The sequence below is a fragment of the Lipophrys pholis genome (assembly GCF_963383615.2).
Source record: "Lipophrys pholis genome assembly, chromosome: 5".
Taxonomy (NCBI): Eukaryota; Metazoa; Chordata; class Actinopteri; order Blenniiformes; family Blenniidae; genus Lipophrys; species Lipophrys pholis.
The window spans coordinates 6,642,455-6,656,939 of NC_137628.1; the positions used below are offsets into that span (position 1 = coordinate 6,642,455).

General features: G+C 38.2%; 1 protein-coding gene across 1 annotated transcript in view; it reads left to right on the forward strand.

Annotated features, from left to right (window-relative positions):
* LOC308109509 (neuronal acetylcholine receptor subunit alpha-3-like) overlaps window positions 1-7,574 on the forward strand; it is a 30,785-nt gene extending 23,211 nt beyond the window's left edge. Inside the window, exons 7-8 of the mRNA XM_080463107.1 lie at window positions 1,584-1,856; window positions 5,837-7,574. Of these exons, the coding sequence (XP_080319233.1) occupies window positions 1,584-1,856; window positions 5,837-5,962 (399 nt within the window). The 3' untranslated portion in view covers window positions 5,963-7,574. The remainder of the gene's footprint in view (window positions 1-1,583; window positions 1,857-5,836) is intronic.
* The last annotated feature ends 6,911 nt before the right edge of the window (window positions 7,575-14,485 follow it).

Consider the following 14,485-nt stretch of genomic DNA (forward strand, 5'->3'; position numbering starts at 1 on the left):
CCAAGACTTTCTGAAAATGCTTGGGCTCAGACCCGTATCGCGGAAATGCTCTTACCGCACATGCACACAACAGCCATGGTTCGTCTGCACATGTGCAAGTAGACAGACAATAACAACAAAAGCGGCCTTCAGAGTGTCATAACTCGCCGTCCATATGTCCAATAACAATCCAATTTGGTCGTCTGGCCATTGTTAATTACCATATTGTTCTCTGCACACGTGTGTGGTGTCATCACAAAAACAACCAACAGTGCCAACTCATTTTTATAACGTTACTATGTAAACGCAAAGCTTTTCTGAAACGAAAACACAGAAAATTATGCATTTTCATTTGAAAACATTGTCGTCTAATCGGGGGCCTCAAACTGTTAAAACCTCCAATCCCAAGTCTCTAACCTCGAGGCCATCACTGCCCTCATACTTATTGATTAAAGCTGGTTTGACGTTGGTTTATCTGGTACACCACCAGCACAGACCAGCGCAAACAAGCTAGAAGATTAGCCAGTCTTTTTTTTTTTTCAGCATGGAAATGCCACACGAATGATAATTAGATTCTTTTAAGTAATTAATCTCTTCATGACGTCCTCGACGTACATGGATGACATTTAGAAGGCTGTTGCTTATCCTCACATATTGACACACATCGCAGTGGTCGTCACCTTTGTTTCACTGCCCACGGTGCTCAGTGCGGCTTTTAATTAACCTTTAGGATTGTTAAAATAACACAGTCAGAGCTCCAAACAGGAGAAACATTGAACAATGTGGGGGGTGCGTTCGATTCAAAGCCAAATATTTGCTTCAGGATCATCTAGAGAACATAGACTGATGCCCAAAATCAAAAAACAGTGAATATGTTTTGCATTGGATAATCCTGATGGCAGCTTTGTCCAGGCATGTTTACAGAAAATAAAACAAACAAACAAACAAACAAACAAAAAAAACATATAAAGTTAATGTTTCTTTTGTTTTATTCCATTGTTTGTTGGTTTTTGTGTTCTCAGTGAAGACACATGTGAACCTTCAGTCCACACAATAGATTTAAATGAATTCTGCCTTCAGGGAGTTTTGTCTGTGCATCTTAAATTTAATCAAGTTTGTCTCAGCAGTATTTTGAGAAAACATAACAACCACGTTCATTTTTACAAATCATACAATAAGTGAATCACTCATGATGTCATTGTCGAATAACTCAACCATTCCCTGAAATAATAATCGAAACACTCCTATATACAATGTGTCCCTCCTCCTCTTCCTCCGGGAATTCTGAATCGGCTCATCTTCTAAGCTCACAGAAACTTGTTGGACCTCATAGTTTTTTCTCTCCTTATCTTTTCAATAAAACAAATCCCCGAGACACAAAGTATTCACTTTCTCTGAGTACTGCCAGGTGAATAAAAGAGAATGAAACTTTTTCCTAAAAGAAACTCGACACTGCTCTCTGGAATTCAACGAGTTCCTGACAGAAAATGGGCATTTTTATTAAAGTTTGAAACCCTGAACCTGCAGAGAGAAAGAAGGTTACTCTGGGAATCATCACAGAAGGTCTACTGGAACTTAATCTGAACCCGGTTTGTGATTCCCAGCAGGTCGGAGGAGGATCCCTAAACTGCCTGGAGTTCGGGGAAGGTAATTTCTCCTCGGTGGAGGGCTGCACGTGTAACAAATGCCCTTGCCCCTGTCAGCACGGGAAGGAAACTCCAGAAACGCCAGAGAGTGACAAGATGACGCGTCAGCTGAGTCCGCAGAGCATCAACACGGTGGTGGCCTTCTCTGTGTTGTCGCCGGAGATCAAACAGGCCATTGAGAGCGTCAAGTACATCGCTGAGAACATGAGAAGCCGCAACAAGGCCAAAGAGGTGAGACACTGTTTTTGTTTACTGTAACTGATCACTCTGAATGTCTAACAAGTAAAACCCATTCAATTTAATGCAGCCTCAAAATCTATGAGTAATGAAATGTCCTTCAGAAAACAGACACTCAACTCAAGGAAACGTATCAGGATAAAACCTTTGTTCTGCACTCTGAGTCAGACGAGGATCCAAAGCCAAAGCAGACAAGCGATGTAACCTATTAGTTATGATGAAGGTCAGCGATGGATCAGGATCAGCATAGTGCCTACCTGTCTGGTTTCTACAACCACAGTTTACTTTTAAAATTCAATTCAATATGATGTACATTGCGCTGTAACAAGAGTCATTTCAAGGCACTTTTACAGAGAACTTCTTACATGAGCTGGAATAGGTGGCATTTTTTCAGGAAGAATCCTTTGCAGAAAGACACTCAGATGTGGAGACTTTCAGCTGTTCCAGTTGGGCTTCGGGCAGCAGTGTCAAACACATTCTAGTTCAGGGGCCACGTCCAGTCCAATTTTGTCTTTAGTGGGCCGGATCGGGATAATCGTGCCATAATAACCTTTAAATATAAACTTCAAAATTATTTTGTTTCGTTGTGGCACAGAGTATCGGTGATGAAAATGTCTACATTTGCACAAGACCAGACACTTCCGACCGGAAATTACTACAATGTGGCTTTGAGGCTAATGCTGTCATGATATCTTTCATGACAGCATCACTGATATCGCATCTCGTTGTCTCAGTGTCTGTTAATCTTGAGAAATAAAAATAAAAAATCTACGTTTTCTTTGAAATTTGTACTATTTGATTGGTGATTTGGTGGGCCGGATTGGAGCCTCCTGTGGGCCCGTTTTAACCTACAGGCCTTATGTTTGACACCCCTGGCTTTAGGGCTAGAAACATAGAGGAAAGGATCAGACAAAGAGCAACAAGCAAGTGTTTATCAGAGCATGCGCTACTGGATGTGATGTGAGACAGACTGCTCAGATCACAAACTTCCAGTTCCACTGTCAAAAGTCCTGCAGGAAGGTAGAAAGAGAAAAGAGCGAGAGAGCACAGACTACAGGGCAGAGACAGAAGGTTAGTAACATGAATAAAATAAGCTCATCAATGGTCTCCCAGAAATCTAAACACAAAGCAGCTTCACTAGAAAATAGTCGAGTGTGGCCATAACCAGCCCTAACTGTAAGCTTTATCAAATAGAAAAATAACAGTAGAGACTGCGTCAGCCTCCCTAACCGAAACTGGACGCTGGTTCCACATGAGAGGAGCCTGAAAGCTGAAAGCTCTGCCTCTCATTCTGCTTTTGAAAAACTGTGAATCTCCAGTAAGCAGCGCTTGGAGAACCATATGTTCTTCTGGGGTGATATGGGACTAGCAGTTCTTTAAGATATCCAGCATCGGGTATCAAATACATAGATTAATTTGATGAACAGGCTTTGATTTGTCAAGACATTACTGTCAAAGCAAAATCCTAGCAGACAGACCCACTCTGATTAAAGAAGGTCTTATTCTCAAAAAGCTTCTAGAAAGTGTCCTTGGTTTTAGTTGACTTGAGATTGCCATGCTCGGACAAATGTGAGCTTTGGTGCTCCAGACTCAGAAGGACCTGGAGCCCAGGTGAGGAAGGGCCGTTGTACTCTGAGTAGCAATATCATGGTCAGTTGCTAAGCCAAGCCACTTGCATGTGTCAGGATCATAGTAGTCACATCCAAATTGGAAAATAGCTCTGAACTGTGTCGGTTGCATTTGGAAAACTAGATTGGTTTTGATGTTGGTTTGTTACTCAACAATTTACGTAAGCCTGCAGAGATCTGCAATAGTTGTAGAAAGACATGCTTAGGGCAGTCCTTTTAAATCTAATAGTAAAGCTCTAATGGGACTCCAATAGGCTTATTATCAAATGTCGTCACAGGGCAGGACGTCTTTGTGATCTCTGAACATGCTTTCCCTTTCAGCCTGGTATTAATGCAGTTTTCCATTAGCACATCCATCATGTGGCACTTTGCACAACTCCTACCAGTGTCAAAATTGTCATTTTTTTTTCAATTAATAATAGACTTTTTAGCATGCCGGGTATTGATAATATCCTTCATGCTAATGTCACGTAATCAGCATGTAAATGGAAAATGTAGTTTGAGGCACATCGTTGGGATTCTCTCCAGCATTTGTTGTCTTCTGTCTGTAAAGGTTCATCCATCATACCATCATTTCATTTTCTGCAAAGGTACAGGTGCACATATTCTTCCCTAGAGTTTTGTTTTATGAATTTCTTTAGAAGCATTTGTCAAACCAGCCTTTGTACATATTGTATGTAGGAGTGAAGCTGCTAAATGGAATTGAATGACCATCATAGATGTAATGTACATCTGTGATGTTCTTAATGTAACATGTCGATCGGTCGCCACTGTGCTTTTTTACTTGACTGCTTTTTCACCAGCTATGATAGAGACAATGTCAAGATATTTTACAGACAAGCTTTTGTCTAAAGACAGCAGCAATATACATCATCTAAGTGTTTTCAGTTTTTCTAGAGATAAGATGAGCAAAACAATTTTTAAAAAGTACATCCGTCATGTTTATGTTTTCAAAAAAACCAAACAAGTACGCCTGAAAATAACTACAATCTCAACATAAAGCACATTTTATTAAAATATTCTGGTGCAAAAAGAAGTAAAATATTCCAAAACCTTCTCCTGTTGCTGTTGCATCATGCATATTTTTTACAAAATCTCCCAGACAGCATGGCTTTGAGGCTAATGCCAGTTTGCTATCTTTCAAGGCAGCACCACTGATATCTCAGCTCAGGCCTCAGTGCTATATTGTGTCGCTACTCTTAGGAAATTTGGTAAAAAAAAATCCAATGTTTACTTTGACATTTTTAAGATTTGCTTTAAGATTTGGTGAGCCGGATTGGAAACTCTTGCAGGCCGTATGTTTGAAGCCCCCTGTACTACAACAACATATTATCAAATAATGTTTCAACCAATTCATATATATTTTGAGAAATTTACTCTAAATTAATCTTAAATCAAACATGCCCTGAATAATGAATAGAGTATCACATCGCAGCGTTTGTATTCTTATAATAAATCTACAAACTCTAATGAAAGCAGCTACACTCTTATGCATAATGCAGTTATGCAGAAAAACATCATTCTACCAAAGACTTTCGACCTGGGAGCGATGAGTTGTAAGAAGTGCTTAAACTGCTTCATGAGTTAACAATAGTTTGAGTTTGAACCGATATCATGAGGTCTGAGCTGAGAGCTTTCCTTCCTTTTGCTTTCTGCTTGTTATAAACACAGTGAGTGAAATCCCCCGAAGGGGCGAAAGAGCCTTTGATATGTAAAAACTCAGAGCTCCATCAGCTTTGTCACTGTGGTTTGAATCTGATTATCATAGTAATTTCTCCCACTGTAAATTATGTATCCATTTTCTGTTGACTTTCGAGAAGTGCTCAACTGTTTCGTCCTTTTTTTTTTCTTCTTGTCGTCTATTTTACCTGCCCTTCATCATCCATATCTCTCGCAACAACCTCTAAACCCTCCGAGGCTCTGAATAGTCAGTTTTAGGGATGCACCGATACCGATGCACCGATACCATCCTTTTAAATAACGTGTACAAGTATGAATACTAACCTTTAATCACGTGCCGATACCAAGTACTGATACGAATACTTACTAAATGACATTCAGTCTAACTTATGCTCTATACGCACATTTCACTGTGAACAACACCTCACATAGTTCTCGCCATGTTTTATTGGGGCAACTTTTTCTAAATACCAGTAGTCTGTGCAGTATTGGACCCGATACCTAATGCTGGTATCGGTATCGTTGCGTCCTGAGTCAGTTTCCCTCTCACCGTGCACACATCCTCACCTGATCTTTCATTCTCACTGACACTGACACTGGCCTCTCTTCTCACACCTTTTTCTTTTGTCTCCCTCCTCCACCTCTCTCCCCCTTCCCTGCTCACAGGTGGAGGATGACTGGAAGTACGTTGCGATGGTGATTGATAGAATCTTCCTTTGGGTGTTTGTGACGGTGTGCGTCCTGGGAACCCTGGGCCTGTTCGTCCAGCCACTTTTTGGCTTTGTCTCGTAACTGCTAACCCAGCAGGGTTCTCCGCCGCCCTGTGTCAGCCAATCCCGAACAACTAATGAACTCTCAGAGGACAAATCAGAAGACAAAGTCCTAAAGCACTATTTGGTGTGCTCGTTTTGCTCCAAAGCCTTTGCAGAGAGCAATAACATAGAAAAGAGTGACGTAACGGATACAAATGCTTAATTTATACAATTTAAAGTGGTTTATTATACTCCAAAATAACACGGAATATGTGCAATGTTTTTGCATTTTTACTTATAACTGATGACCAGTGTTATAAAAATAAATAAAAATTTTAAACAGCAGTTACTAGTTTTAAGGCATCTGAGTTGGTTAAATATTATTGAGGCACTCTTCCTTCATTACGAGAGAAGTTAAATGAAATAGTAACAGAGAGGACAAACAGCTTTGACCAAGGCTGAAGCATACTGTGGGCTTAAGGCATATTTATGCTGTACGTTTATTTACTTATTTATTTTTTTACTACTGCCAATACGCGTCTAAACATCTTTTATCCGTGAGCTTCCAGGAGACGTACGGAAACACATATCTAATAATGAGCATAAATGAGCCTTTAGAGAATTCTGAGAAAATCCACCAACTCATGGAAACATGAGCAATAGTTACTAATTTAATAGTCGAGTTTTAACATGCAACATCCAGAAGCTTTGGCGTATGAACAAAATGTTGGATTCTGAAGAGTTAGACCTAAAACTATTTCCTACATACTTGAATGCAGTTTTTAGCCATTTTGTAGAAGCTTCAATTGTACACACCATTTTTCTATTAAATATGAAAGAAAAAAAAAATCAGGACAAAGTACTTCTGTGAAACTAAAATAGATGCATGGCTGAGATCAAAACGTGGCACATTTAGTAGTCCTTCAGGACCTTCTTTACGCGAGCAGGCGATATGGGAACTTTCCACATCCAGTAAATAAGACGTACACTCTCCATCCCACTCGACCTGACTGAAGACTGTCATCCTCACTCCCCAGTCTGATCCATCAAGCTTCTCTCTGTCAGGGCCAAACACGGCTGCTTTTTTTTTTTTTTTTTTCTATCTTCATCAGTCAGCGTTCAGACTTCTGGCGTTCTAGGCAGCATGTTTTACAAATAAGGGCAGGCTGTTCTTTTTTATTTTGTAATTAGGAACCATGTGCTTATAAATGTTCTCTCTGATTAATGTTCCACAAGGTAATTGGTTGGCCTGGTAAATACAGAATTAAACGGATCTTGATTAGTTGCTGCTGAAATAGCATTACATTTATTAATTCATGAGAGCGTTCTATCACCCAATTCCATGGCTACTAATTTAATCTTTTTTCTTGTCAGTATTGATTAGGCTTACTATTAAAAGCAAACATGCAACGCAAGAAACGTGCATGACGTACATTTTGATTGCTTTCACCCAGGGCTGTGTGATACATGGAATTTATTTTGATGATTTTTTGGGGGGGTTTGTTTTAAATGCAATTCAAATACGAGCTTCATTACAAAATCAGGATATTTATTTCTTGTGGTGCAACAGATGTAAACGTGTCATAAATGTAGCAAACTGTAACTATTTCCATTAAAATGATGCAGGATTGCCCCCAAACTGCCTCGAAGGGAAGGCTGCAGCCCCTGTCTTAATTCTCTGAAGCTTTAAAGTGATTTCAAAATGAAAGTAGTCGACAGGTTTGTTCTCCACTCTGGATTTATTCTAGACTTCAAATCTTATTTTGACAACCTCAAAGCCTGAGCCGTTACGTAATAATCAGATACGATGCATTTTCATGCACTTTGAAAATCAAAAGAATTTTTTACATCTTGTACTCCATTATTGGATTTCTTTTGGAGTACCTCCATTTGTAGTAAAGTAAGACTGAGGCCCCGTTTACACAAAGTTTGCAAGTAAAAATGAGAAACTTTTGTACTGTTTTTGGGTGTCCGTTTACGACAACGGTGCTCTGAGCCACTGAAAACACAACTTTTTGAAAATTGCGACCAAGATGGAACTTTTTTTAAAACACTGCAGCTCACTTGGAACACTGTCCTGTAAACAATCGCCACAATCGTTTTTCTACTTTCAGAATGTCTAGTGTTGAAAATGGTGACAAATGCAGTCTGAGTACTACATTTCTTATGTCACTTAACTTGAATTGTCTCCTGACAAAGCTCTTTGTTGCCTTTTTGTAGTTTTCACATTTGTTATCTTTTCTCCTGCCGTTGCCACTGCGTCATTCACGTTTATTTAGAACGGTGCAGCTGTAAAAGAACTAGATGAATTAGATAAATTTGTATTTTTTCTCCAAGACATCAGATATTCAAATAATTTATTTAAATATCTAATGCCGTTGTCTGAAACTTAATGATCATTTCAAAAATGAGCACTCGATAAATCGATTGGATTTTTAGTGTGGATGTAAACGCGCTCATTATATGATCTCCAGGTTTCAACATCGTCTCAACAGTCGCACATCAAAAGGGCTTTGGTTTGTGTTTTAAGGTTTTTTTTTCACTGTTTTTATGCAGTTAAAACTGTCTTTTCCTTCAAATTATTAGAATTTTGTGCAAATACCTGTTGTTGTTATTCATTGATAATTGTTAGTTATTTAACATTTAAGTATCTTCAATGTACAATGATTTTCTGAGTTAAAAAGAGATGTTGGGGTAATTATTATATATTAGAGGGCTTCATGTGTCAGAGGAGACTCTATAACATCCCTGACAAGTATCAAACGTAACATATTTTTAGGAAATCACAGTTTTATTGTCCCCAGAATACAGCACCACAAATTGAAACTTGATCTTTATTTTATGTCTGCTATAATCAAATGTGCACAGCCAACGCTGGAGGGAACAAAATGTGATTGCACAAAGTATCTCTGCCTTCTTTTTGTCTGACTGTCTTTGAATTTCAAATAAATATGATATTTATTCAAATATCTTGAAAATCTTCTTACACAAGGGGAGTTTTCCCACATGTCAACACATTTAATACAATTAAATCCAAACTGATGGATTCAGTTTAGGATCCAAGCACATCTTCTTCCACGTGTAGGGGGAAAAACCTGCTCAGGGAGAACATGCAGACGCCACGCAGGAAAACAAAGATTGGACTCAAACCCGTGACATTCTCACGGTGAGGTGACAGTGCTAACCACTACACCACTCTGTGGCCTTTGGATCACTTTTAAAAACTACTGTAGTTACTGTGTATGGCTGAAACATTTTTTTCTCTGGTAACCTCTCAATCCAGCCTTGTAAATATTTTAATTGGGCTGCACTCCAAAAACATAAAGGTGTCCTAACTCCCCAACAGTTGAGACAATTCTGAAAGGGTGTAAATAATGGGATGGAAATGGCTGCATAAATCCACAATGTATTACAACATGGCCAGGGCTAATGTTGGAAGTGAGACATTCAATAATTTGATGACAACGTTTGGTTAATTTGGAATTTGAAAGCACTGGCACAGGAGTGTATTTACTTCTGAATATGTTTCATCTTCTAAAAGTCTGGAAATGAGAAGACCGATCGCTGAATGTCCCATCTTAGATATAGATCTGAGTTGCTCGACAGTCGACTTTTTTTCTGGAATCTGAAAGCAATTATTTTTCTATCGGTAAAAGGTGATGAATATGGTTTAGCATGTTCAACGACTAAACTATCTGAACGATACTTTGACTTGACTGACATGTATGCCTTGTGGATGAATCTATACAATATAGATCTATATACTGTACACAAAATAAATCTCTATCCAATGTACAAATATCTATACACATATAACTTATATACCTAGTTTAATATGTTGGAAAACTGTGCTTTTAATTGAGTCAAATATGAGTAATTCCAATGTCTTGGACATGATCTCTTCTCTTTCCACCTCAGTTCACCTATGATGAGTATATGGAGCTCAGTAGATTTGTCGTACAGTCAAAAATAAACCGGTGACAGACAGACAGGCTATGCAACAAAATCAATTCTCGCACACTAAAAGAATTGTTACAAGGAAAAACATCTGTATTAATTTTAGTGTTATATATACATTGTGTCCACCGCTTTCTGAAAAGGTCTCTTGAATGTGAGCCAGCCTGTAGAAACAGTCTAAAATAAGCTTTTTAACATAAAAGAATGCAGTGTGAGGACCATCAGCTTCCTCGGCGTAACTTTATCACTGTCCTGCTGAGTTTCCACACGTGTCGTAAACATTGCCTTTAATAAGTAGGAAGACATGGAGGAGGTCAGAGAGCATGGACTTGCTGGATAATCTCTTCTTCATAGTACATTATAGTGGCCATCAGAGCATGAAACAGAGGCCTCTCAGGGGCATGGAGGCTGGCTTCAGCGAGAACATACTGTACATGATGATCAGTCAGACAAATATAAAGTATTACACAACCAAATTTGGTCCCATGGCTGTTCATGCATTTTAAGATTCTGTTCATTTTATATAATTTACTTTACCACTTTTGATTTCCTAAATTGCTTCTGATTACAGACACAGTTTTAATTGATTTTCAAACGTTCTGATCAAAATGTTTGTAGCCATTAAAATTCATTCTTTTAACATTTACAGATACAGTACATACTAAAAGAAAGCTATATGTATATATATGCGCACACACACACACAAAATATTCTCGAATCGAGTATTTGCACTATTTCAACATGTCTGAAAAGTTGTAAAATGTTATATCTGCATTCTTTTTTCCATTGTGTGATTTAGATTTAATGAGCTTTAAATGTAAAAAAGTATCATTTACTAAGTTAAGTTGAATCAAATGTTTATGACTTACAATGCAACTAAACGTGGATAAAAAGTTATGAATGTTTTATTAGTTAATCTGGTGCAAATTTTTCCAACATGTCACATGATCAATAGCTACTATTCAGGGCTGAGTCAAAAGTTGACTTGAGTTTTGCCCGAAAAGAATTATCTCTTGATTAATAGCAGGTTTTTCCTTTTTCCAGATTTCCATGAGCTAAGGTTGCACAGCGTCCCAGTTTTTGTCTGGAAATAATGATCACATTTTTCAAAATTTCAAGCTATATTTTTTTTCATGAGCTGTCTTATTTTCACTGTGAAACACCAATTTTGTGACTTGACAAAATTGCTAGACCCAACCAATAATGTAATAATGGCCAATAACATTAAACAACTGTGGCCAGTTTAGATTTAATAAAGATGATAATAACTTTCATAATCATTTTCATTTGATGGAGGATTTCCCAGTGACACCCTGAGCTAAGGGGACTTATGATCCCGACGTCTGCTTCATAGGTTAAGATCTCGGTGTGGTTTCTCTGTATGGAGTTTGCATGTTCTCTTTCTGTGCATGCCTGGGTTTTCTCTGAACACAATAGATTTCTTTCCACAGTCGAAAAACCAAATGTTTGAGGATGATAGGTGATCCCGAGGTGTGAATGTGAGAGTGTGTGGCTGTGACGGACGGGCTACTTGTGGGTATACGCTCTATGAGCAGTGTTTCACAAGGCAACGCAAACTCCTGCCAGTGTTTTGATGATTTAGTGATTTACCACTCGCAGCCTTTTCAGAACTGCTTTTCAATTAAACGTATTGTTTAGGGCCGCAGCCTGCAGCCGTCTTATGGTAATTAGCATCATAAACAAATACCTGCATGAAAAATAGATTTAATGACTCATAGAATCTCACAGGAGATAAATGACTCCATTTAAGAAGACAAGGGCGACAAACAATAGCTTGAACGTCCCCCCTGTGTTGAGCAATCATGCAAACTGCACCCCACTTTTTTTTTTCTGTTGTTGTTTATTGTTTTCTGTAAGAAAGACATCGGGTGGAATGAAAGGGGAAAAAACAGTAAGCGATAATGAGGCATTTCAGTGACAAGGCAGATTTCACTGTTCAGATGTTTTGCTATTAGTAAGCCTGGAAATGATGCATGTGCACTGCAACCAAGGTGCAACACGCTGTAGAAAGAGTGCAAACGTGGTCAAATGGACAGAACAATGCTTCACATTTGCTTTAAATACATTCCAGGGCAAGATGCTCTCCAATCTTTGTCAGCAGCGGGAATACTGATGTCGGGTTTGGCCTGTATTTCAGGCAAAAGACTGAAGTATACAGAGCGGGTATTTCATATTTCTTAGAAACAAACTTGGATTTAATAAATGTACTTTTTTTTTGTTTTTTACCACATATGGGAGCTCTGCTTCACTGCTTCATCTCATTTTCATGTCAAGGCATAAAATGCATATAGTGCTTGAAAACACCACATTAAACCCACAGGTACTGAAGGAAATTATACTTTGAAGAGTTTTCAAATGTCTTATGTTAAGTGCAATACCCTAAGGAGCAGAAATGAGACCAAACAAATGTGAGACTTAAATCACGGCTTTACAAACTTAAAGAGTGGGGGTTTTACTGGTTAATCATGTAAATACATGGGGGTGTATTTGGCTACCTAACGAACAAACGCTTGGGACTGTGTCAAAAAAATAAATCCACCAGCAAGGATTTTTGAATATTATAAATATTTTAACAATTAGAAAATCTGCTTCCAAGTCAGATCAGCAAATTCAGGTGACAAAATTAACTTGAAACTTTTATCACAAATTTATATTTTACTGTTGATGAGAAGGCATTTCAACTTGATTTAACTTGGAAGTAATAGAAAAGCACAAGACAAGACATGCACCATAAAAAATTTGATCATTACTTGATTTTTTGGAGTTTCCAGAAATTTTAAGTGATCTCTGTACACAGTATATTTTACTCTGCTTTATTTCATGCTACCTGACTGTGACCGATTGGAATCACACAGCCAGATTTCTCTAAATGTTTTCAATGCGGGCAAAGAATTATTGTAAATATACAGTATTTCATTCTTCTGCGTGTGTGTGAAGGAAGATCTGTGAAAAATAAAGTTTGACAACATGAATGTCAGATAATAGACAGCAAGCATGATGTGCTGCAGTGAACCACGCACGTGTGTGTGATTTCATAACAAAAGCAACGAACAGCATCCACTAGTGGCCCAACATTAAAGCGACATCGTTTTCAAAACGTTGCCGTCTAAACGTGAAACTTTTCTGAAACAAAAGTATAAAAACAATGCATTTTAATTCGAATTAATGTGTGGGCGGGGCCTAAGTTCTTTTCATTGTTAATATTCACTATGCTAATTCACAACTGAAGCCAAATGGCTGCAGAGAAAAGTATGGAAAAATTCAAATTTACTTCATTTGAATTATCTACATGTGAACTGTAATTGTGCTCAGAGCAGGTCGTGCTCCTTTTTAAAATATATTATTTTTAGATTAAAGACAAGAGATCATCCCAGTTTGTCCCTCGGCCCCCCTGAACATCTGTTCATAACACTTTTAACTCTACGCAAAAAGACAAAACAGACACAAAGAAGTGAGTCACTTCAACGAGGCAACGCCATACTACGAAGTGCCGATTACAATAGCAGGCCCTTCGTATCAAAGGTCAAACGGAAGTGGGATGTCAGGCAGAATTGGAATTACATTTTATGAGCCGATCCACGTTGTATTTTCCTGCAGGATGTGAAAGAGAGCGCAGCACTCAGTCCTAATAGGGAACATTATCATATGTATTACAAATTTACATCTGAGTCCCTCTGGAAAATTGGCTTTTTATAGTACACTGGCACATTAAATCATGTCGTATGACTTTATGAAAATCCGAGTCGTGGAACTGGATGAAGCAGAGAAACCTTGTGCTCCAGTCAGTGTGATATTGGTGTAATATTTATGTACGTAATTAGTTTTTATGCTGCCAAGGCTGCCAAGGATTTATGATATATATATATGAACAATTTTATCCGAGGAAGAGATTGTGGAGGGAAGAAGAAAAAGGATATTTGATCAACCAATTGAGAGGAAACGACATTCCCAAAAATGATGGTAAATATTCCAATTTTAACACAGTAATAAAGTGTTTCTATTGACTCAATTTAATCAGAGGTTTTGTTGCTCTGAAGGAGATTGCTCATGCAGATACTTTCGCTGATAGAGAGCATACAATTGCTGCGTGTTAGATTTACATTAATTTTCCATCACTGGTTTTATTACGTAAGCGTAACATGCTACTCTCAGTTATGAATGCAAACCAACACACACACACACTACACACAAAGAAGAAATCCACTCAATGCCCAAAAGCTTTACCTCAGATTTACCGATATGGAGAAGTGTAACCTCATTGAAACCATTCCTCTTGAAAAGTAATGGAATTAGAAGGAGTTGTCCCACATATGCCTGCTTCCGTTGTGTCATCAAAGGAAACAAATAAAGGGTGAAAACAGAAAAGTAATGACTGCAGCCGCCAGAGAAAGCATCAGAGACAGAAAATTACAACCATGGAGGATATCAGATGGTTTCCGAGCAACTTGAAGTTCCTCAAATCACAATAATAAATATTAGCTGTGATGGATATAGTTAAGGCCCCGTTTACACGATCGCGTTTCAAAGGAAAAAGCATGGTTTTTACATTTTCATTTCAGAAAAATTTTGCCTTTTGGTAACATTC